We start from the raw sequence: 23,684 nt of genomic DNA on the forward strand, positions 1-23,684 counted from the left end.
TTTGAAAGGAACCATACTGCTAATACGTTGTACTTTATCAGAAAGTTGTGGTTCTGAATATTAGATATTTTATTGTGAAGTTATACAACCGCTAGTAGAACTTTCTAATGATAATACGTATTACCAGCAAGTTTTTCTTGCAAATAATAACTTCAGTGCAGTGTTATGGCCTTAAGGCTGTCATTTTCTATAAATCCATTACATTTTAATGTTTAATAAATGTGGTACATATATCACATTTTTTGTAACATATATTATCTATAAATTCTTATCTATTTAAACGATGCTGTCGTTTTGTTCAATGAAGGTAAAACTTTTAAAATGACATTTAATTATTTATTACTAATTGAGAAGGGGAAAATCAAGCTTATAGCAGGCATACAGTTGTTCTTTTACTTAAGGCTTTTATTCCAATTTTTCAATCTTCTTACATTTTGATTTCATTTTAGTTGTTGGACGGTAGAAATGTAGCATTGTATAGTAAAATATAGCTCGGTCTAAACGTGTTTGCGAGTAGAGATTCAAGTAGTGGTGTATTTGACAAAATTTAACACCATGCACAAGAATGAACTCCCATTATTTCCGCCAGTCTTTACATTTCAATTAGCTAATTAGCTGTTGTCATTATAAAGGTACCCCCCCCCCCCACGCCTTAAAAAGAAGTCACACTTCTACCACAACAGTGACAGGTAAAGGATGCCAATTACCTGTGGCTAGGGGAAGGAAAGGGGGGGGGGGTGAAATCACAATCATTTGACCGTTAAAATAGTAGAAGGAAGTTGAACGCTATCAATTATCACTTGACAAGCGGCCAGCCGTGATCCGTTTCCCCGTCCATTCACCGCCTGCCCCGCCACGAACAACTCAGTTAGCATGTCCATTCTCTGCCCCCAACAAAAGCAACACCTTGAGCGCCAGTGGGACCACGGCTGGTGGACGCAAGTTTTATAGCACTACAGCTTCCGGTCATTGTGTGATGACGTCACAGCGGGGAAGGTGTTATGGTTGGGTATTGTCACCGAAAACGTTGCTCGGGGATCAGGTTGTAAGGAACATATGCTGTGCTAGCGGCAATAGAACATGGAGGTACAATTCAACTACACACAGAAAAAATACACATCGATAACAAAAAACGGACGTATTCCTTAAAAAAAAACGTATTTGCATTTGACAAATACACCTACCCAAAACTTTACCTTGCTCTTAGAGCAAGAACGATTGTAAGGTACAAAATTAATTAAAAAGGTCACAAGTAATAATTTAAAAAAAAAACCCAACATAAATAGGCCTACATAAAGTTCCATTAGAAGGGTTCACCAACAGACTTAACAAAATGAGTAGGCCTATTTTAACCCAAACTGCCCTTTGTACAAGAAATATGCCATACTTGTAATCATAAAGTCAATAAAAAATCTACTGAGTTTGCTTATTCATTTAATTGTATCAACTTCAACATTGTGCACTAACAACGAATTGGACAAAATAAAAAAAAAATGTATTCAAATTCAATTAAAAAAGGTTCAAGTATCCAAACCAACACACAACCTTTAAATTACAGTTACTCATAACAGCATAAATAATATCAATTTCATTAACTTAGTTAACTTAGTAATTCAAAGGGTTAACTATTTACATGAAGAAAGATAAATAGCTAAACCTTAACTTAGTAATTCAAAAGGTTAACTATTTACATGAAGAAAGATAAAAATCTAAACCTTAACTTAGTAATTCAAAAGGTTAACTATTTACATGAAGAAAGATAAAAAGCTAAACCTTAACTTAGTAATTCACAAGCATAACTATTTACATGAAAAATAAAAAGCTAAAACTTTAATAGGAAAAATAGCAAATAAGAACACTTGAAAAGTAAGTTACAATGAAAACTATTTTCTTAACATTTTGCTATACCAAATTGCATGTGTAGTCTACAATCTATACATTAAATCAATTTAAAATCTTAGACCTGAATAACAGGACACAATTAACAAAACAAAATCCCCCAGCTACATAGAAAAATAAAGAAAACAAATTATATCAATTTACATATCCACAAGTTTACAATAAAAAAATTACCAATAAAAACAAAATAGGCCTACAATAATGGTAAAATAAAATAATAGCTAAAATTTCCATTTTTGGTAGATAGAAGGAAGTCTAAAATAATTGATCTCCTTTAGCTGATTGTAAAAGATAAATATAACATAAACTAAACTTACAACAGGCTGGTTCTGAAATTTTACTAATAACAAGTACATAAGGCCTCTCTAGTTGTTTTCTTTTTAAAATAATCTGATCTTGACACAGTACTGTGCTAAAAAGTAAAAGCCAATGGGCCATACAAATCCCCAGCTTCTTAGTAATTGGTTGAAATATTACAAATTAATAACTTCTCCATTCTAGTTTTGAGACAATCTTATTTTTTATTTTGACTATTTGGTCCAAACTTACAGTGAAAGGTTATCAGCCTACTTATGTATGTTCATCTCAGTTTTTCAATGTCTATAACTGCTTTCTGATTCCGGAAGGGCAGATAGGGCTCGCCTGTTTTTACAAATATAAAAAAAATAGAAATAATTCAAAACTATGATTTCAATAGGGTGACAGTAAGCAGCCTTTTATAATAATATCTAAGACAGAACAGAACAATGCTGTTTGATAATGGTTAAAACTGCATTTTTACCATCTGACTATACCAGGTAAAAGAAATGTGACAGTCCAAGTAAGCTGATGTTCTGGCTTTTAAGTTTGATTTTACACAATGATCTATTTTGTTTGATTATTGTAACAGTCAAATGTATATGAATGTATGTTGCGAGTGTGTGTCTTAAAAAGGCGAGATAAAATATAAAATATAGGATGGGTGTGCGCATGTGCGAAAGGAAAGAAAGCGAGAGGTAGATAGCGCGGGAACAACATGGCGATGTCTGGGAGTGAAGACAATGTTCTTATGAACCAATAAAATTATGGAAATTACAGGAACAAGGGTTGATTTTTGTTTTGAGTGTGTGCCATGAAATAGGTAGGAGAAAAGCCTGTGACACTTATTAAAGATAATTTTGTGCAAAAAGGGAAAATTGATCTCAGTTTTAAAACATTACTTGGACTCCTTAACGGTCTGCATAAATCATCATTAAATAAAGAACAGTAGTAGGCTAGTATACTAATAGAGAATGTTTTTTAAAGCAACTTACTTTTTATCCATTCCTTTGATTTTAAGCGGTAAGATGGAATCAACTCTAAAAATAATAAAAAAATAATAATAATAAAATCAGAAACTGGTTAAACACAGTGACATATTTTAAAATAATTTAAAAGCAGATTAAAGAATTGTTACAAATTAAAATTGTAGTATGACCTAACAGACCAATATAAAAAAAAGGTTAAATAAAAGTATACAGCATGATGAAAAGAAAATTGTGTGTCTGCGCTCAATATATCGTTTTGAAAAGGACCTGGTCTTAACCCTGATTGGTTGTTACTCTTGAAGAAAACTATTTCATAATTTAGGGAATGTTGTTGGTCAGGTAAATAAAGATCATGGTTGCTAAACCAAAAGTCCTGAGTTTGAGCCCCCTGGGTAGATGAGGCTCGTTAGCTAAGGACAGCAACCTATTTAGGAGAGAAAACTTGAAAAATCAACCAACTGCTGCCTTGTAGTTTGTTCTTGGGTGGACAAAGATTATGGAAACAAATTAAAAAAGAAAAGCAGGCTAGAACCAAAGTCAACTGCCTACATAGCACATATCAAGTTGTCACATAATATTTGATTGTGTTGGAGGGAATCTCTCCCAAACATTACAATTAAAAACAAAAAAGAAGGCATGCTGTTGTAAATATTAGTTTGATTATAGAGAATATCTTACCTGGATGACTTACTACGGATTGGTGGAGCAGCAGGGTAAATACTGAGAACAAATGATATAATTTGTTAATATTTTTCTACATTGAAATTCTCCTATACTTATTCCTATGATTACAACAACTGTTTAATTAAAAACATTCATGTTCTTCCCACCACTTAAACCAATCTCCAATAAAATCTCACAGTTAAATAGTGTAGGCCTATATAAAATGTTGATAAGAAACAAAATCTTGGTAAGGAATTATGCACACTAACAGTAAAAATTGACATTTATCCTTGTATCACTTAGATCAGGGGTCTCCAAACTGCGGCCCGCAATATCCTCTGATCCGGCCCGCGGACATCTTTTTGTCCATGGAAAAAACGTTTGTTGGTGATGGCTGAGGAACTTTGCCCAGAAAAATCAAAGACATGCCGGAAAGAAGCTGGCCCTCGAACTGAAATTTGATTGCTAATGCGGCCCTCGGACTAAAAAGATTGGAGACCCCTGACTTAGAAGCCTAACCCTCATATATGTAACAAAAGTCTAATTTTTTTTGCTGTAATTGTGTTAAAGTATAGGGCCTACCGAAAACATTGGTCTTTATCTGTATTGTAATTAATAATACAAAATGTGTGAAAAAAAAATTAATTACCTTGATGGTGTTTTACCGCTTGATGTAGACATAATGTCTTCGTAACTTTTAAATCAGATGAAAAAATAGTAAATTTATTAAAAGAAAGTTACTTATGTTGAGGGAATGAAAAAGTTATAATAAGATGTCTAACTAACATGCATTACCTTTTTGAAAATTTTCAATAGTGATAAGCTTTTGAACAATTAATAAGGTGGAAAGTTAGTTATAAGTTATGTGTTAAGGTAACAGTAACACTTACGGGTGGTTAGGTACTGCTGCCAAGTCAGATGCAGAACTTGTGCGGGAGAAATCTGGCCTTATGTGATGTGGATCAAGAGTCCTGGTTTATAAATTTACAAAATTCAGTAATAAAATGAGGTAACATTTAAGATTTTTTTTTTTAAAAAACACGCAAGATGTCAATAATAAAGTTCCCCTTTTGAACCTGACGAACTATGCGGCAAGTAAAGTAGAGATCACCTGCTTCTGTGCCCTTGGCGTATGAAGGGATAGTGTGGTCAGCACTATGCCCAGCTGCCTTTACTTTCTCTAATGTGAGTTAGGTACTCATCAGAGCTGGGTGGACTCAGGGACAGTCTACTGACTTGAACCTGGATTTGAACTCGAGACTTACAGGTTAAAAGTCTAGCTCTCTAAGACTAGGCCACTCCGTCCCCAATTCAATAATAAGCTTTATAAAACAATACTCACTCAAATGTACTTTTAAGGCGCAGTGAAGGTCTGTAATAAAAATTGTATTATTATTCATATCAATGAATATAAGTATGTATGTACATATATATATATATATATATATATATATATATATATATATATATATATATATATATATATATATATATATATATATATATATATATATATATATATATATATATATACATATATATATATACATATATATACATATATTATATCTAAGATCCCAGTTCAATCTGATTCAATAACTTTTGGGAGAGAGAACTAAAACAAACAATTACTGCCTTGCAGATTGTTCTTGGATGGACAAAGCCTATGGAAGCAGGCTGAAATCTGAACTAATGTACCATATGCCCCTTAACATATTAACACATAATGCTTATTTGCGTTGGAGGAAATCCACTCTGATATGACAATTACAAAAAATGTATACATTTATCACTGCATGTCTGCATCAGAGATTCACTAGTCTAACAGTATGCAGACCTACAAACCAGATATTGGCTGGTGGTGCAGTTAGAGCATATAGACAGTGATGCTAAAACAGTCCTAAAAGACTTCCATCTTATTAATTCAGTTTTGCATCTGAACTCTATTATTTTACATTAAACATTCTTGGAACATAAATAAAACACTAATAAATAAAGTATTAATGCTTTAAGAAGTGGGGAAAAAGTTTTCTGAACATAAAATTTTAAGTTTGACAGATCAGCAAAAATTGACGAAAGAAGGGGAGAGGTTGGGCTAGAACTAACAAGTTAACTTCAAATTAATCTACTATGAAAAACAAAATGAAAATACAACACTTGGTATGGATGAACTGGAAGAAAATGGAAAGACTATTTTAATATTTGTGAATGTTTTCAATTAAAAAAAGAACAACTTAATTCTCTGACTGTATTGTTCATTAAAATTTTAAGTCATGAGAGCTATCAGCCAGTTTTAATAGAGGTTCAAAAGCATCAAAGAACAAATGCTACAACTAGTTTATAAATTTAAAAAAAAGAAACTTACAAACGCTGTCTTTTCTTTGTCAAGTGGTTCAAATCACTGCAAGTGTTTATATGCAAAAGAAAAGAAAGGTATGTAGGATATTATAATCTAGACGCAAAGACTAGTCATCAACTAAACATTACAATAAGTTAAAATAGTAAATTGCTTACAAACTTCAATTTTAAAATCACTTAGTAGTCTTTTAAGTAATGTCATTATAAAAATTTATCTACAACTGAAGTAATGCTTTCTAAAGAAAGATTCTTATGTAAGCATGCTTAGTAATAATAAAGTAGTAATTAAAATAATTAAAGTATGAGATAACTAAATTTTCCTACATATCTAAGTCACTATTGGGTGCAATATGAAGTCTTTTTTGTTCAGCTCGCATCTTTTCTCTGAAAAATAATACAGGCTGTTTTCAGTGAATTGACCTTTAGGAGCACTGAGGTTGCACTAATTATTGAGTAAAGTTTTCTTATTAATATGCATTCCAACTCATTAAATAGACCACTTCAACTTCTTAGAAAGCAGGTAGCAATTATTTAAATTGTTTAACATTATATTTAGTCAAAATAAAATTGCTGTTTAGTCACACTAGTAATAAATTGTATATATCTCTAAAAAACAATTCCAAACCCTTGATTGAAATCAATAATGAGACTATTTTGTTTTTAAAAAAGATATCAATACACTACAATGTCTTGTTATTCATCAGTTTATCTGGTACAAAAAACACATTGTCTTAATGGTTCAGAATTTGAATTGACCAGGTATGTTCTGATATGTTTGTCACTTTTTACTTAACTAGAATGGAAACTTAATTACAAATAACTATTTTGGAAAATGCAAAATTATATTAGTTTATTATATTAGTTTATCTATACATTTAGGGAATAGTTTAAAAAAAGATACAATGAAAGAGAAATACAATGTCTTACTTTCGGAAACGGAATGCAACAAAATCTACAAACAGCATCAGTAATGATGGTATCAGAGTACAAATGGTTATCAGTGGAGCAAGTCTTTTCTTTGACCTAGAACAAACACAAAATATGATAGTTCAGGACAGCTTGAAGAATAAAGAACAAGTAAAATAAAATGATGGTGTCATACAGCAAGTTGAATTCTAGTAAAGCATTAAAAATTAAATGTGTGTGTGTTAGTATTAAATCAGTCAAGTTTTACTTGAAGCTATATTAAAGTAATAGTCTGTTGACCATTACTAATGTTTCTTTCAAGCTGACTACATCCACTACCCTCCCCTTGGAGGAAGTAGTAAAAATATAACCTATTTTTGTCATCTATATATCAACACAGGTATGTACTGCATTTAGTTTTATAGCTTTAAACAGTTATTTTATTTCAGTTTACATGTGTAGTATTTATTCACTACTGCCATGTTTCTTTAGGTATATCCTTTACATATGTATCTAACATTGGCTTACTGAACACATTAAGTTAACAAGACTGTAGGCCTAAAATCATCAAATTAAAAAAAAAAGTTATAGGACTATAGAAGCAAACATTTATCAAGCATGTATTACTTTTAGTCAAAAGTTAAGTTTTCAAATAATTGTTTGGTTTAAAGATAAATAAAAACATTAAAGTCCTTCAAAAAGGACACTATTATAAAAATTTAACAAAGGTTATAGGCAAAAATAAAACACCAAAATAAATAGACAGAAAAATAAAATACATTAAAGCAACGACTTTTGACATTCACTAGGTTCAACTTACATGTAAAACAGCACCTCACATATTACACCTTCTGGGTTGGTCCAGGTTCCATTTATACAATGGCTGAAGCGGTCACCACTTACATAATAGTGGTTGTAAACACAGTGAAACTTGACAGTTGTATCATTGACATAATGAGCATGAAACTTGCCACTAAATTACATAAAATTATAAAAATTATATTTTAATAAGCAAGAAATAGCTTCTTAAATCCATACAATTATGGGCAAAGCAGACTTTTTAAAAAGTTAAACCTCAAATAATTTTTTAATAGATATAAATAATCACGTAGACCAGATTGTGTATGAATTAGCATATTATTTATTATCACTAGATCTATACAGTTAAGTGAATTAGAGAATATCTGACACACTGACATACGAGTTATTTATTTTATCAAAAGAATAATTTTAAAACATTTGAAATGTAACAAAAATGTCTGACAAATGTTAACATGCACTAAAAATATACAGCTATCAATCATCCATGGGAGCGCTGGTAAAATATTGTCATCAAACTTTCTTACCCAAACGAAAATTCCTCACAACTCACAGTTGCTGGCGCAGGAGGTGTAAAAAGTTGTTCACACTGGGATAATGTTAGAGACATTTTTTTGCTCAATCTAATGGCTCACCTAAACATTGATACAATAAACAATGCAATTCAAATTAATCACACCATCAAACAAAAATAAAATTCTCAATTAGGCTGCAATATTTTCCATTTTTAAATAATTAAAAATAATTATTCATAACTTTGTTGTAGTAAAATTAAAATGTAAAAGTATGACTATAGTCTAGAATCTAGTAGTATAGTATACTGTATAGTAATGCAGACAACAACACTAAATAAAAAACAATAAATCTTGGTTCTTAATCTTAAGTACTAGATCTAGATTCTAGATCTAGATTCTAGATCTAAGTACCCTAATGTTGTGTTTCTCACTCTACATGTGATACACACTAGATCTAAATCTAGAAGTCTAGATCTAGATTTCTAGATCTAGATCTAAATCTAAATCTAGATCTAGACTAGATCTAGATCTATTCTAGATCTAAAAATCTAGTCAACAAGCCTTGTTTTGTTTAGTTTTGATCAGACGTGGGAATAATCGTAGTTCCGTAGATCTAGTTTTTTAGATACATACGATTCCGGAATAATAACCGACGCTAAACTAAGGGATTACCCATATCTAAACCCATAAATCTAGATCTAGATTAGATCTAGATTCTATAATGTTTTTAATTCAAATAATAAATGAAACAGGAAAAGCAAAATAATTTCATTACCATGACATTTAGAATCTACAAAATTTGAAAATGCTGTTGTCTGCTATCTAGAATAAGTGTCCAGATTTTTTATTTTTGTAGGCCTACATTAAAATGTCGCTTGCTAGATCTAGATCTAGATGAATTTTATAGATCGCTTAAAACTTAAAAGTTTTTTCACATTCGTAGAATCTAGACATTATGTTACAAAAATGTACTTAAAATCGTATTTATAATTTATAAATGTATTTAATTTATTTCATATAGATTTCCAGATAAAACAAAATGATCAGAGGTTGCCTGAATTAAAATAAGGAAAATAGATAATTTCAGTGTACCAAACTAATGGGTCAGGTTGTGTTAAACTCGGCAACCCAACACCAATGTTTAAAGCCCTTAAAAACAAGAAAGTGGATGATACATCAGGTGTTTCAATTTAGATTTCCAACACTCAAAATTTAAAGTAAATTGAATAAGTAATGTGTGCACCAATGTAGATTTTCAGAATAATACTCACAATATATCAGTTTAGAAAAAAAAACATTTATGGAAAATAGATATAGATCTAGATAATCTAGAACCTACAGAGAAGAAATAGAATATCTAACTAAGCCTACTGCGCACCAATGTTCGTGCGCAAATTTGTTTATATGTAATAATATTTTTCAAGTTTGTTTCTTTTTCAAACTGTTTACGTCATTGTACTTTCATTTCCGGGGCATATCAATAGACAAATCAACCGTCTGCTAAAACGAGGTAAGTACTTTACTAAATTGCTAGTAAAATTAATACCATATACACATTGAAACTGTATCAAAAGCTTCCTTTTCGAGCCCATTTAACGTTTTATTTTTGGAGTATTTATAATGTAAAGGTATAATTAAAAAGAAAAAAAAAATAACTTGTGGTAAAGAAATCAAAGCCCGCAACCCATATCACACACATTGCACCCACCACCGATTTAGGCTGTGCTCTATACTTAACCTGGGTTCAACCGAACCCCATGGGTTCGGTGAGTCAGTCTCAGGGGTTCGGAGGAGGTCTAGACACACAACACAACAAACTTATGAGATTATAGAATTATTAAGAAGAGTTCAGGGGGAATGCGCATCTGAAACTGGTGGGGTTCGGTACTTCCAGAAATGTTAAGAACCGTCAGCTCTGTACGATGAGGGCTTGCCAATGATCCATGTGATAGCACTCTTTAATCGCAAACATTAGGCTTGTATAATATGTAGCCTTGTACTCTTAATAGCTGCACACTATAATAGGCCACATGGGCATTAAAACTGTGCTTTGTTAAACAAGAGGCAGGGCTATGAATGTTGCTGCCTTATGGCAAAGATGACATGTTACAAATTCGAATTTTTCTTATAGTGACTACGGCTCTACCCCTAGCCTTAATTTTATTCCTAAACATATCCTTGACCATATAACCGAGACCATTACTCGAAAACTTGACCATAATCCAGACCCTAAACCTGATCTTTAATAATCACACACACACACACACACACACACACACACACACACACACACACACACACACACACACACACACACACACTTACACACACACACACACTTACACACACAAACACACACACACACACACACTTAGACACACCAACACACACTAACACACACACAAACATATATATATATATATATATATATATATATATATATATATATATATATATATATATATATATATATATATATATATATATATATATATATACTAACTATATTTAACCTATTTCGCCTCCATAGAACCAGACCGTTTTAACTTCATTTTTCAAAAATGTTCACAACAAGACTTTAAAGTTTTGTCTCCCTTATGCATATCTATATACTACTAAAAGTCAAGTTTGTTTACATGTTTGAATATTTATTTGTTTTTTTGTTTGTTTGTTTGTTTGCCTGATCAAGTATCCTGATATGTTCGGCTCTATCTGGAGAGCTGTAAAATAGTATGTAGGTAGAGAATAATTTTTTAATGCAGACAGACTGTTAATCACAAATTTATTTAAAGACGTTAATTAATTTATTGATTTATTCATAGTTAAATTAACCGTATTTTTTTAAAAATGTTAATACTTTGAATAAACTTTGTGGGGATAGTGACGTCCCTTGATGTGTTTACATTTTTGGTACAATAAAAATGGCGGACCCCATCATAGACTTTGTGGCCCATTCAAAAGTTTCACGCGTTACAAAGCTAATTTTCTGCCGGCTATAACTTAAACAATACGTCCGTTTGCTGTATTTATTACGTTCCAACACTTATATCAATTTTCAACTGTCTTTTTCATTTAGTTTTACGATAAATTTCTCTAGATCTAGATCTAAAGATCAGCTATCGAAGGAAATTTATGAATCTAGCCTAGATCTAGATCTAACCTAGATGTAGGTCACTAGATTCAATGTAAATTCTACATCTAGAATCTATTTCAGGCCTTAATTATTTTATATAAATCTTTGTTTGGCTTATTTAAGATAAAATTTAATTTGAAAGTTAGTACTACTAGACTTATTTTTAGATCTAGATCTAGAATCTATACGCGTAAATCAAGTTGCATAAGGAGACACAAAGTATAGTATAAAAATTCACTTGTGACGTCACGAGTAAATAGCTAAAATGGTAGCGTAGTCAGCTCTCATGCAGGAGGCACGGGTTCTAGACCAATATGTCAATGAAATTTTTTTTTTCAATTTTTTTTTTTAGATGTGAATGATAACGTTGCCTATCTGAACTTGGCAAGATACAGGGCAGGTGAAGTAGAGTTCATCTGTTTCTTTGTCCTAAGCATATGAAAGGATAGTGTGGTCAGATACATGCTCGGCTGGAATTGTTTTTTAAACGATAAAAACATGTTGTCTGAGACTTGGCAGGACACTGGGCAGGTGAAGTAGAGTTGAGTAGGTCACCTGTGACGTCAGTTTATAAAGGGATAGTCCGAAATCGGTGTTTTCGGTGTTTTTAAAAGATAAAAAACATATATTTGAATGTGGGGTCTGTTTTTTGTGACGATAAGTGACACTGCAGTAGCGTACCGAGGAGGGGGGGGGGGACGGTAGGGGAGGGGAGGCGGGGGGTGGGGAGGGGAGGCGAGGGGTGGGGGGGGGGGAAGGGGAGGCGGGGGGTGGGGAGGGGGAAGGGGGGGGGGGCATATGTTGGGGCGCCAAAATGGTTTGGAAAAATAAATTGATAGGTTGAGGGGGGTTCAAATCGAAAGTTTGAGTGGGGGGGGGGTGCACATCAAAAGTTTGAGGGGGGGGGGGGGTTCAAATCGAAAACTTTGTCCCCGGGCGCCGGGAAGGGTCGCTATGCCTCTGAGTGACAGACGTGATGTTTTTTGATGGATGACCCCCGAAACCCACAGTTATCCAACGGATGACGGGTATTCTAGTTACTTCTATATTGAAGGACTTGGTGAAATTAAATTGTTGTGTAATACTGATGAGATATAACAATATTGTCTTGAAATTTTTCGACATGATGCCTTGGTTCATTTTGAATACAACGGTGTATATAAATCTGGAAAAAGAAATCGAGTTGTCTGGTTCTTGGGAAGCAATATAGGGCCGATGTGTCGGCATATGAAGAGATAGTGTGGACAGCACTATGCCCAGACGCCTTTGCTATCCCTGACTTGAACCCGGATTCGAACTCGAGACTTACGGGTTAGTAGTCCAGCTCTCTTCCGCTAGACCACTCTGTGTCTGTAGGCATTGTAGGAGTGATTTAAGAAATCAATGCAGACAATGGTTGTTAAATTACTTTAATTAGACCCATGCACTAATTACTGTTTAGGATAGCGAGTGTGAACCTTGTGTCCAGCGCCAGCAGCTTGAAATGGCTGTGTACTGTAATGCGACTACAGGAGAGGAGCTCATGGTGTTTTGTCCACAGATTATCACCTTCAGCAAGTAGTAAGTAGGCCCCGTTCTACTTGATCATACTGGGGAGAGAGTGAGGTGGGGTGGAGGAGGGGGAGGAAGGTAGATAGAGGGAGAGGGAGTGAACAGAGGGAGGGGGAAGGAGGGAGAGAGAGGGAGATGTTGAGAAGGGGAAGAGATGGAGAGGGAGGGAGAGGAGTTCATAGTGTTTATTTTTAGCAGATTATCATCCACAGCAATTAGTAAGTTGGCTCTGTTCTACTTGATTACACTGGGATGGGAGAGATAGACAGAGGGGGAGGAGGGATATATATATATATATATATATATATATATATATATATATATATATATATATATATATATATATATATATATATTAGCTTTAAATGTTTTATAGCCTGTGTATGTATATATATATATATATCTATAGCATTAGCTTTAAATGTTGTATAGCATGTGTATGTATATATATATCTATATATATATATATATATATATATATATATATATATATATATATATATATATATATATATATATATATATATATATATATATATATATATATATATATATATATATATATATGAACATATATATATATATATATATATATATATGTAACTGGGGTAGGCCTAACTACCAGTTACAAATGATAACGAACGAGAAGCCGAGACACAGTGTTGGTCTGATGCAACCGATAACAGGTGGCTTATTGGGTCGGGCTGATAACAACCTCAAAGCCGGCGCGTGCTATTTTGGGAAACGGTATTCAGACGGCCTGTCGGCTTTGATGGATAGGACGCAGATGTTATTTTACGGTCTGTACGTTTGAACTACTCAACTGGTGGTCGGAGATCGAGTACAAGTATCGATTACGGAGAAATACAAGTACGGAGACGAGTACGGATACAAGGCATAAATAGGAGGGCACGGCAGGACTCGCTCTCTCTTCCCGTTTCAGCGAGCTCTCTTCCATCTTCATCGCTCGCTTAGATCAGTCAGTCTGTGTGACTATGTCAAGTCGGTTATAGAACGGGTTAGCCGTATTGTGTTAAGGAGGATTATAGACATGTGGATTCAGTTATATAAAGCCTAGTGAAGGACTGTTAGGGGTCAGTTGATTCAGACTATTATTGAGAAGCATTCCTGTTGATTTATTGTGTTATTATGAAGCATTTCTTGATTCATGTAATAAAGGATCAATAGCGAACCTGCATCTTGAGTATCTATACTGTGGTCAATGTTGTCTAGAATGAGTGGTTAAACTCGTTAACACGTGGCACTACAGGCAATTAGGTCTCATTACATGTGGCGTTGCGAGCATGGTAACTGTTGGCTCGTTACAATTGGCGTTGTCGGCAGGATAAATGTTCGCTCGTCACAATTGGCGCTGCGATCAGGATGAATTCAACTAGACTTGCCGTTTAAGGCACCTATAGTCAACCTTGTGCATAACTGTGTTTAGTGTGTGTGTGAATTCGGACATTCAGGAACTGTGAAAATTGAGGAACGAGGAAAAATTTTTCATACACACACGGTAAGAAAGAACTCTCTTTTTTTTAGTACTTAAGGAAGAAAATGTCTACTCTGGACGAGAAGCAGACCCATATAGTGGTCCTACCCAGAGAGTCCCATATTAACAAATTTTACGGGGACGGAGACCCAACTTTAACCAACAGGTTCAGTGAAGAGGTCAAAGCGGCCTGGGCCTCGAGACATATGTCACCAGAGGAAAGATTAAGACTGCTGATGGGCAGTATAGGTGAAACGGTTAGGGCAGAGGTTAAGTGCCACGATAGGACCGTCCAATCAGATCCAGATAAGGTGCTGGATCTGATTATGGAGACCTTTGGGGAGAGACGGTCGGGAGTGCAACTGCTATCGGGATTCGTGGGCTTAAAGCAGAGAATGGCGGAGAGTGTGATGGAGTACTCACACAGGATGAACAGGGCCTTTGATTTGGTAAAGGGCAAATCACCGGACATTGATGTACGCCTACTGAGGGACCATTTCATCGAGGGGCTAGCAACCCCGATCTTAAGGAGAGAGTTGAAAGAGGAGGTCCACAGAGACCAGCAGTTGACCTTCCTTCAGGTCAGGAACTCAGCGATCCGCAGGTCCGAGGATGAGGACCAATCGAACTGTTCGGTGGACAAAGTCTCTGTGCCTGAACAGAGACAATCCCCACCCACAGGGGCCGACACGATGGAGACCATGATGGCTCAACTGTTGGCCCACCTAGAGAAGGTTGACCAACGTTTGGAGAGGTTGGAAAGCAGGTCAACAGCTGAGAATCAGGAAAAGAACGGGACAAAACAGGGACGGGTTGGACGGCCGCGTCCTGCCAAGCCATCACTCCAATGGACGGCAGACGGTCGACCAATTTGTTTGTCTTGTTCACAACCCGGACATATGGCACGGTACTGTCCGGTGAAACGATCGCCCTCTGTAAGGCAGGTCAAGGCTACAGAGCGGCGAGGTAAGGACTTGGTAAACAAAATGACACAGAAACACAGTAGGGAGAAAAAGAAAGGCAAAACACAACTAATGGAAAAAATGAACTGTGAAATGAACTTGAATGTTGAAAAGTTTCAAGTGAACAATTTGTTGGTAGAGAAAAATGATGATAAGAAGAAAATTGGTAGACTTAATAAAGGAATTCAAAGTCTAACCAGGAAACTGGATAGGAAAAGTTCATGCAAATCAAAAGCACAGGAGAAATGTTCATCTTTAAAGTGTCTGTTATCGGAAGAAGTAAATAAAAATATTAGACAACAGAACAGTGTTGGCAAACTAGAAGGAATGAAAGAGTCTCAAACAAGACTTGAAGAAAAATTATCAGATATTGAAAAAGAACTTCAAATTACAGCAAGGCTGGGATCCATCGAACAGCGATGGGCAGCAGAATTGGCACTCGTTGACCTAGAGAGAAAACATCGCCCGGGGCGGTCCAATGGCAATGCGGACGCTTTATCAAGGAATCCTTACGAGACACCGGGTGATGAGGAAGAAACACTGACAGGAATATGTGAGGTCAGAACGTCAACAGATATCCCTCATGGGGTACAAGTGATGCAAAACGGGCAGACCGGGGTGGAGCACATATCCACGGAACCCGAACATATGGACAGTAGTGATTTTAATTGCCTTAATCACCAAAAGATAAGAGATGCCCAGAGAACGGATAGTGGCTTACAACCGCTATTGAAACACGTCCAGGAACAAAAATTCCCAGGAAGAAGGGAAAGAGAACAATTTGGTCGAGAAACAAAGAAAATACTGAGTCAGTGGAACCGTCTCAGTATAAAGGATGGTGTTCTCATGCGGAGAATTCATGACCAAATTGATGGCACAATACACCAGGTGGTGGTGCCGGGACAATTACGAGGAGAAGTGCTAAGGTTGGCACATGACAGGGCAGGACACCAGGGTCAGGACAGGACGCACAAAATATTACGACGGAGGTGTTACTGGCCCAATATGGAAATGGAGGTCAAACGCCATTGTGAGGCTTGTGTGAGGTGTCAGCATGCGAAAATGCCAGTTGTCAAAATGAGACAGCCATCAGGACACCTACTAGCGACAAAACCACTAGAGATTGTGGCGATGGACTTTACGTCGTTGGAGCAATCATCGGATGGGACGGAACATGTGTTGGTAATGACTGATGTATTCACCAAATGGACTGTGGCGGTGCCCACACGAGATCAGACTGCCAAAACAGTGGCAAAGGTATTAATAGAACATTGGTTCATCAAATATGGCATACCAAGACAATTACACTCTGACCAAGGAAGGGCTTTCGAGTCAGAAGTAATTAACCAACTGTGCAGCCACTACGGGATCAACAAATCTAGAACAACCACATTTAATCCGAAGGGAAACGGACAGTGTGAACGGTTCAACCGCAGCATGCATGATTTGCTGCGTACGCTAGAACCTGAACAGAAAAAACGTTGGCCTGATTTTCTCCCAGAGTTGGTATATCTATACAACTGCACACCCCATGCCACAACCGGCTTTACGCCATACATGTTGCTGTTCGGACGAGAGGCTCGACTCCCTCTTGATTTGTTCCTAGGAAAAAGGGAGAGTATGACTGGCTCATACACCGCACTGGAATATGTGAATGAACATATGAGAAGAATTAGAGAAATGTACAGGGTAGTACAGGAAAGACTAGAACATGAATCTCGGCGAAGGGAACCGCCGATACAGACGAAGGACCCGCCACTCAAACTGAATGACAGGGTATTACTGCGTAGCCACCCGTTAGGCAGAAACAAAATCCACGATCTCTGGGGACAGGAGATATGGCAAGTCGTGGAGATGCCTAAAGTAGCAGGTGGCCCCTTTAAGATAAGACCCATCGATCACGCCAAACCGGATCGGTGGGCGAATATTGCTCAATTAAAGAAATATTGGAATAGGCAAGAAGAGCAGTTACACACACAGAAACCCAAGACAATTAGGGAACCGGAAGTTATAACGGAAATTCACATACCCATTCCGGAACCATATCACCATCAACAGAACAACAGCGATACGCAAGGGGAGGATACCGGCAACAATGAGGATCCCGGTCCCTCCAGAAGCAGAGAGACAGTAGACCATCAGATAAGTGGTCCGCGGAGAAGTTTAAGGAACAGAAGGAATACGAAATTTTTTGTCAGCAACCATCAATTCTTTCATGGTCGCGCTGGTATGAAAACAGACTGTTCAAAGAGCTATAGAAGTGAACTGGTGAAGGCACCAAATGGAAAGGGTGGATGTGAATTCTAGAACTGTTTTGTGTCTCAGGAAGATGATGTAGACACAGTTGATATGTGAAATAGGTAGAACTGTCAATCGTATACGAATGGAACGTCGTGGACAGTGAGTAGAACAATAGATTTTTTTTTACGACTGTGCGATTGACTTTGTAGGAGTGCACCTGCCAGGCGTTGTTTGTGGTTGAAAACACACAAAAAAAGCAGGGGTGGATGTAACTGGGGTAGGCCTAACTACCAGTTACAAATGATAACGAACGAGAAGCCGAGACACAGTGTTGGTCTGATGCAACCGATAACAGGTGGCTTATTGGGTCGGGCTGATAACAACCTCAAAGCCGGCGCGTGCTATTTTGGGAAACGGTATTCAGACGGCCTGTCGGCTTTGATGGATAGGACGCAGATGTTATTTTACGGTCTGTACGTTTGAACTACTCAACTGGTGGTCGGAGATCGAGTACAAGTATCGATTACGGAGAAATACAAGTACGGAGACGAGTACGGATACAAGGCATAAATAGGAGGGCACGGCAGGACTCGCTCTCTCTTCCCGTTTCAGCGAGCTCTCTTCCATCTTCATCGCTCGCTTAGATCAGTCAGTCTGTGTGACTATGTCAAGTCGGTTATAGAACGGGTTAGCCGTATTGTGTTAAGGAGGATTATAGACATGTGGATTCAGTTATATAAAGCCTAGTGAAGGACTGTTAGGGGTCAGTTGATTCAGACTATTATTGAGAAGCATTCCTGTGTTGATTTATTGTGTTATTATGAAGCATTTCTTGATTCATGTAATAAAGGATCAATAGCGAACCTGCATCTTGAGTATCTATACTGTGGTCAATGTTGTCTAGAATGAGTGGTTAAACTCGTTAACACGTGGCACTACAGGCAATTAGGTCTCATTACATGTGGCGTTGCGAGCATGGTAACTGTTGGCTCGTTACAATTGGCGTTGTCGGCAGGATAAATGTTCGCTCGTCACATATATATATATATATATATATATATATATATATATATATATATATATATATATATATATATATATATATATATATATTCTATTGTATACTATGCCTTCCAGTGGTAACTACGAAGTGACGAGGATCGATGACAAGACAGTATCCTTTAAATGCCTAAGAAACTTTCACTATGTGTCCGGGGATCAAATCCGCCAGTGCCTACCCAACAAGACGTGGAGCGGCATGGATTATGTGTGTCATGTGGATAGATACATGTAGGTATCCATCTATCCACTCTTTAAATTTGTATTGATGAGTATACGTTAATAAATTCATGTAGATTTCCAGCTATCCGTACTTAACATTTATACTGATGAGTATAAGTAGATGAATTTATAGAGCCATTCGTTCATTAGTAGGCCTACTTTAAATGTAGATATTTATTTGTTAGAACTCCAGATTTTATACTTTTGTGGGCTCATACAGAATACAGAGAACTCCTTTGTTAGTGTGCCCAATTTGGGCACAGAAAGTTTTTATAGTTCATAGTTTCTAATATAAAATTACTGCATTTAATTAACTAAAGCGAATCTATATTTAAATGTCCATTTTTTTGTAACTTTACTGTTGATTATTTTATTACTTTAGAAGTACGTGTTATAAGAAATAATTGGCCATCTTGACGCAAAAGCTATCTAGTCTTTAAAATATGCTAAAGTTTCAGCTAGATAAAAAAAAATATTGCTGGAGCAGTGAGATAGGGATTTTATTTCTGCTCTTTAACATTCGTCTTAGAGGCGAAGCGTCCTTCTCACCTTTATATTAATATGTGCGGCCGTTAAGGTAAATCCACCTTCCAGAGGCGTAGCGACCCTTCCCGGCGCCCGGGGTCAAACTTTCGATTTGCACCCCCCTCGAACTTTTCATTTGCACCCTCCCCCCCCTCAAACTTTCAATTTGTTTTTCCATCCCATTTGGCGCCCCCTTAAGGTCGGCGCCCGGGGACATATGTCGTCCCCCCGCCCCCCCCCCTCGCTACGCCTCTGCTACCTTCTCGGTCATGGAACTAAAATATGTGTGCTATTTTGACTCTGGGAGTGAAACTGCATGGTCTAAAACATAGAATGCTAGCCTACTAACCCAGTATGACGTCATCGAGTCCACCCATCCCTGATGGGTACCCAACTCACGTAAGCGAAAGCGAAGGTGGCCGGGCATAGTGCTGACCACGCTATCCCTTCATTTGTCGAGATCACAGAAACAAGTGAATTTCACTTGACCACAAGACCGTTAGGTTCAGAGGCGTAGCGACCCTTCCCGGCGCCCGAGGACAAACTTTCGATTTGCTACCCCCCTCTCCTCAAACTTTCGATTTGCACCCCCCCTCAACCTTTCGATTTGCACCCCACCCCCCCCCCCCCCATCAAACTCTTGATTTACACCCCCTCCCTCAAACTTTCAATTTGTTTTCCAACCCATTTTGGCGCCCCCTAAGGTCGACGCCCGGGGACATATGTCCCCCCCCCCCTCGCTACGCCTCTGGATAGGTTCGAAAAGAGAACTCTACTTTTTTTTTTCATTTTCTCAGGGAGCGGTACCTGCTCAGTTCCATCATAGTCCTGTCTAGTGTCTTGTTTTCCCTCATCTTCTTTGGGGTAGATTTTGGCTTCTTTGTCACTCGCAGGTACGTAAGGCTATAATTTACCCCATAATCTTAACTTGAAGCTTGGTTGATGAAGAGACTTTTTCCAACAATTATTTAATGACCATAAAGTGCTCTTAGTTTTTTGAAAGAATGTGTTAGAATATTTATTAGTGTGGTTTGGAACTTGTTAAATAGTTTTGTGTTCAGGTGAGGGTGGGGGGGGGGGGGGGGGGAAGGGAGATGCACCTTGTCAGCAAGAGGGGGAGGGGGAGACGCATTTAGGGGGTGGGGGTGGGGATGGAGGGAGATGAAGCTTAAATAACACACTATATAGACACATGAGATCTACTCTCCAGGACCAAATCAAGAAGAGAATCCTACAGGCGATTTTGTCAACAAATACAGCGTATTGCTACACAAAGGTAACGTTCTCTACAGTATATATATATATATATATATATATATATATATATATATATATATATATATATATATAAATAAATAAATAAATAAATAAATAAATATATATATATATATATATATATATATATATATATATATATATATATATATATATATATATATATATATATATATATATATATATACGGACCTATGATTTAAAAAAAAAACATTTGTTACATTTTTTGATGCCAATACAATCAATAGATTTGTTTTTGGTTAAGAGTAACGCCTATATGCATACAAGGTTCGAATGGGACTGACACACCATTATGCTCATATTTTAAAATAACGCCTATATGCTCACCTTTTCAGGTGTAACATGGCGACTAACTTTGAGAGGCTACAGCAAGGCTCACCTTTTACAAGCACGACCAGGGTCACAGGGTAAGTTCTACATTTACTCACACCTATATGTGTTCTACTACCTCATTTACTCACGTCTATATATGTTCTACTACCTCATTTACTCACGTCTATATATGTTCTACTACTTCACACGTCTATATATGTTCTACTACCTCATGTACTCACGACTATATGTTCTACTACCTCATTTACTAACGCCTATATATGTTCTACTACCTCATTTACTTACGTCTATATATGTTCTACTACCTCATGTACTCACGACTATATGTTCTACTACCTCATTTACTAACGCCTATATATGTTCTACTACCTCACACGTCTATATATGTGCTACTACCTCATTTATTCACGCCTATATATGTTCTACTACCTCATTTACTCACGACTATATGTTCTTCTACCTCATTTACTCACGTCTATATATGTTCTACTACCTCTCACGTCTATATATGTTCTACTACCTCATTTATTCACGCCTATATATGTTCTACTACCTCATTTACTCACGACTATATGTTCTTCTACCTCATTTACTCACGTCTATATATGTTCTACTACCTCTCACGTCTATATATGTTCTACTACCTCATTTACTCACGTCTATATATGTTCTACTACCTCATTTACTCACGCATGTATATGTTCTACTACCTCATTTACTCACGCCTATAAATGTTCTACTACCTCATTTATTGAATCAGCTACACATTTTACGTCCCATGTCTATTCACCATCTCCACATTTTACATCATCTCCACATTGGTAATAATCTATATTTTTTCAACACCCCAACATTTCTCACCATCCCCCCCCCACATAACTAACCACAAATCTTAACCACTTATACTCTATTTATACATAACCACCTCCACATTATAACCACCCTACACGCGATAACTTCATAAACACCCACATTGTATAACCACCTAACCCACCTGCACTTTATAACCACCTAACCACCTAGAAGTTATTACCACCTAACCACCTAGAAGTTATAACCACTTATCCACCCACACTTTATCACCACCTAACCACCTAGAAGTTATTACCACCTAACCACCTAGAAGCTATAACCACCTAACCACCCACACTTTATAACCACCTTACTACCTAGACGTTATACCCACCTATCCACCCACAGTTTATAACCAACTAACCCACCTACACTTTATAACCACCTAACCACCTAGAAGTTTTTACCACCTAACCACCTAGAAGTTATAACCACCTACCCACCTGCACTTTATAACCACCTAACCATCTAGAAGTTATAACCACCTAACCACCTACACTTTATAACCACCTAACCACCTAGAAGTTATTACCACCTAAACACCTAGAAGTTATAACCACCTAACCACCCACACTTTATAACCACCTAACCACCCACACTTTATAACCACCTAACCACCCACACTTTATAACCACCTAACCACCTAACTAGCTGTACCATTCCCCAGAACCTTCTTTCCTGTATCGTCACCTATGAGTCGCAGTTACGAGTAAGTAGAAAACACATTTTTAAAAATACACATTTCATAATTTGTTGTGGAATACACATTTTTAAAAATACACATCACATAATTTGTTGTGAAATACACTTAAAAAAAAATGCAATCACATAATTTGTTGTGGATTACACATCACACTAATTAGTGTAAAAAAGACATTTTAAAAATACATGCCACACTAATATCTGTAGAAAACACATTTAAAAATTATTTTTTTTTGTGGAATACAGTAAATTAGGTCGACAAAAAAATATGCCGACATCTAAAACGCCGACAGAAAATTAGGTCGACATATAAAAAGGCCGATAGGAAATTAGACCAACAGGAAAAAAGACCGACGTCTGAAAGACCGACAGAAATAAGGCCGATTTAACATATGGCCGACAGACCCATTTTAAACGTCCCCGTGCATTCCTCTGTTACACCACCTACTAAATCTTACCCCTCCTATTTAGGCAGATCTCTTCTGAGGACAATGAGTACAACAGCTACGGGTGAGTAAAAAAATTTCTACTTCCGGAATTCAAATCTCGACGATAATTTACTGGTACATATTCAAAACTTTATCTCCTCCTCCCCCCCCCCCCCCCCCCGGCATATCCCATACGCTCCCTACAACGTTTGTATGGTTTACATTTCAACCTAGACGATTGTAAGATCCCTGACGCATTCTCCGCCCCTCCCTCACTATTTCTATACCACGACACCCTACACCCTATTTTCTATGTATATTAGCGCACACGACTACTGTAGCGTACCTACCACCCCCCTAACTCAATCTCTTCACCCCCTCACCTATTTTCTTTGTATATTAGCCTACACGACATCACATTAATAGTGGCTTCCCCAAA

At 36.7% G+C, this 23,684-nt stretch overlaps 2 protein-coding genes across 3 annotated transcripts in view; one reads left to right on the forward strand and one right to left on the reverse strand.

Annotated features, from left to right (window-relative positions):
* Positions 1 to 1,291: 1,291 nt before the first annotated feature.
* LOC131928398 (uncharacterized) lies at positions 1,292 to 9,281 on the reverse strand. 2 transcript variants are annotated; one of them, XM_059284419.1, is made up of 12 exons: positions 9,222 to 9,281; positions 8,459 to 8,566; positions 7,933 to 8,085; positions 7,134 to 7,229; positions 6,531 to 6,590; positions 6,214 to 6,249; positions 5,191 to 5,220; positions 4,739 to 4,819; positions 4,498 to 4,542; positions 3,864 to 3,905; positions 3,192 to 3,236; positions 1,292 to 2,541 (listed from the first exon to the last, which is right to left on the reverse strand). In XM_059284419.1, exons 2-12 carry the CDS (start codon positions 8,539 to 8,541, stop codon positions 2,493 to 2,495), a joined length of 720 nt encoding a protein of 239 aa, XP_059140402.1. In that variant the 5' UTR covers positions 8,542 to 8,566; positions 9,222 to 9,281; the 3' UTR covers positions 1,292 to 2,492. The 2 variants fall into 2 exon arrangements, with proteins under 2 accessions (XP_059140402.1, XP_059140403.1); XM_059284420.1 differs by lacking the exon at positions 7,933 to 8,085.
* Positions 9,282 to 9,921: 640 nt separating this feature from the next.
* The window catches only part of LOC131928399 (uncharacterized), a 19,843-nt gene continuing 6,080 nt past the window's right edge, over positions 9,922 to 23,684 (forward strand). Inside the window, exons 1-8 of the mRNA XM_059284423.1 lie at positions 9,922 to 9,956; positions 13,021 to 13,139; positions 18,966 to 19,118; positions 20,432 to 20,527; positions 20,845 to 20,910; positions 21,266 to 21,337; positions 22,783 to 22,824; positions 23,289 to 23,327. Coding sequence (XP_059140406.1) covers positions 13,063 to 13,139; positions 18,966 to 19,118; positions 20,432 to 20,527; positions 20,845 to 20,910; positions 21,266 to 21,337; positions 22,783 to 22,824; positions 23,289 to 23,327 — 545 coding nt within the window. The 5' untranslated portion in view covers positions 9,922 to 9,956; positions 13,021 to 13,062. The remainder of the gene's footprint in view (positions 9,957 to 13,020; positions 13,140 to 18,965; positions 19,119 to 20,431; positions 20,528 to 20,844; positions 20,911 to 21,265; positions 21,338 to 22,782; positions 22,825 to 23,288; positions 23,328 to 23,684) is intronic.

This window comes from Physella acuta, unplaced genomic scaffold (genome assembly GCF_028476545.2).
Source record: "Physella acuta isolate Inbredline_101_S28 unplaced genomic scaffold, ASM2847654v3 ptg001497l, whole genome shotgun sequence".
NCBI classification, from domain to species: Eukaryota; Metazoa; Mollusca; class Gastropoda; family Physidae; genus Physella; species Physella acuta.

Coding starts and splice junctions, on each gene's coding strand:
- LOC131928398 (XM_059284419.1), bottom strand. CDS start 8,541: ATGTCTCTAACATTATCCCAGTGTGAACAACTTTTTACACCTCCTGCG. Junction 7,230..7,932: donor TGTGAGGTGCTGTTTTACAT/GTAAGTTGAACC, acceptor TGTTTGTTCTAG/GTCAAAGAAAAGACTTGCTC. Junction 4,820..5,190: donor CGCCTTAAAAGTACATTTGA/GTGAGTATTGTT, acceptor TTTATAAACCAG/GACTCTTGATCCACATCACA.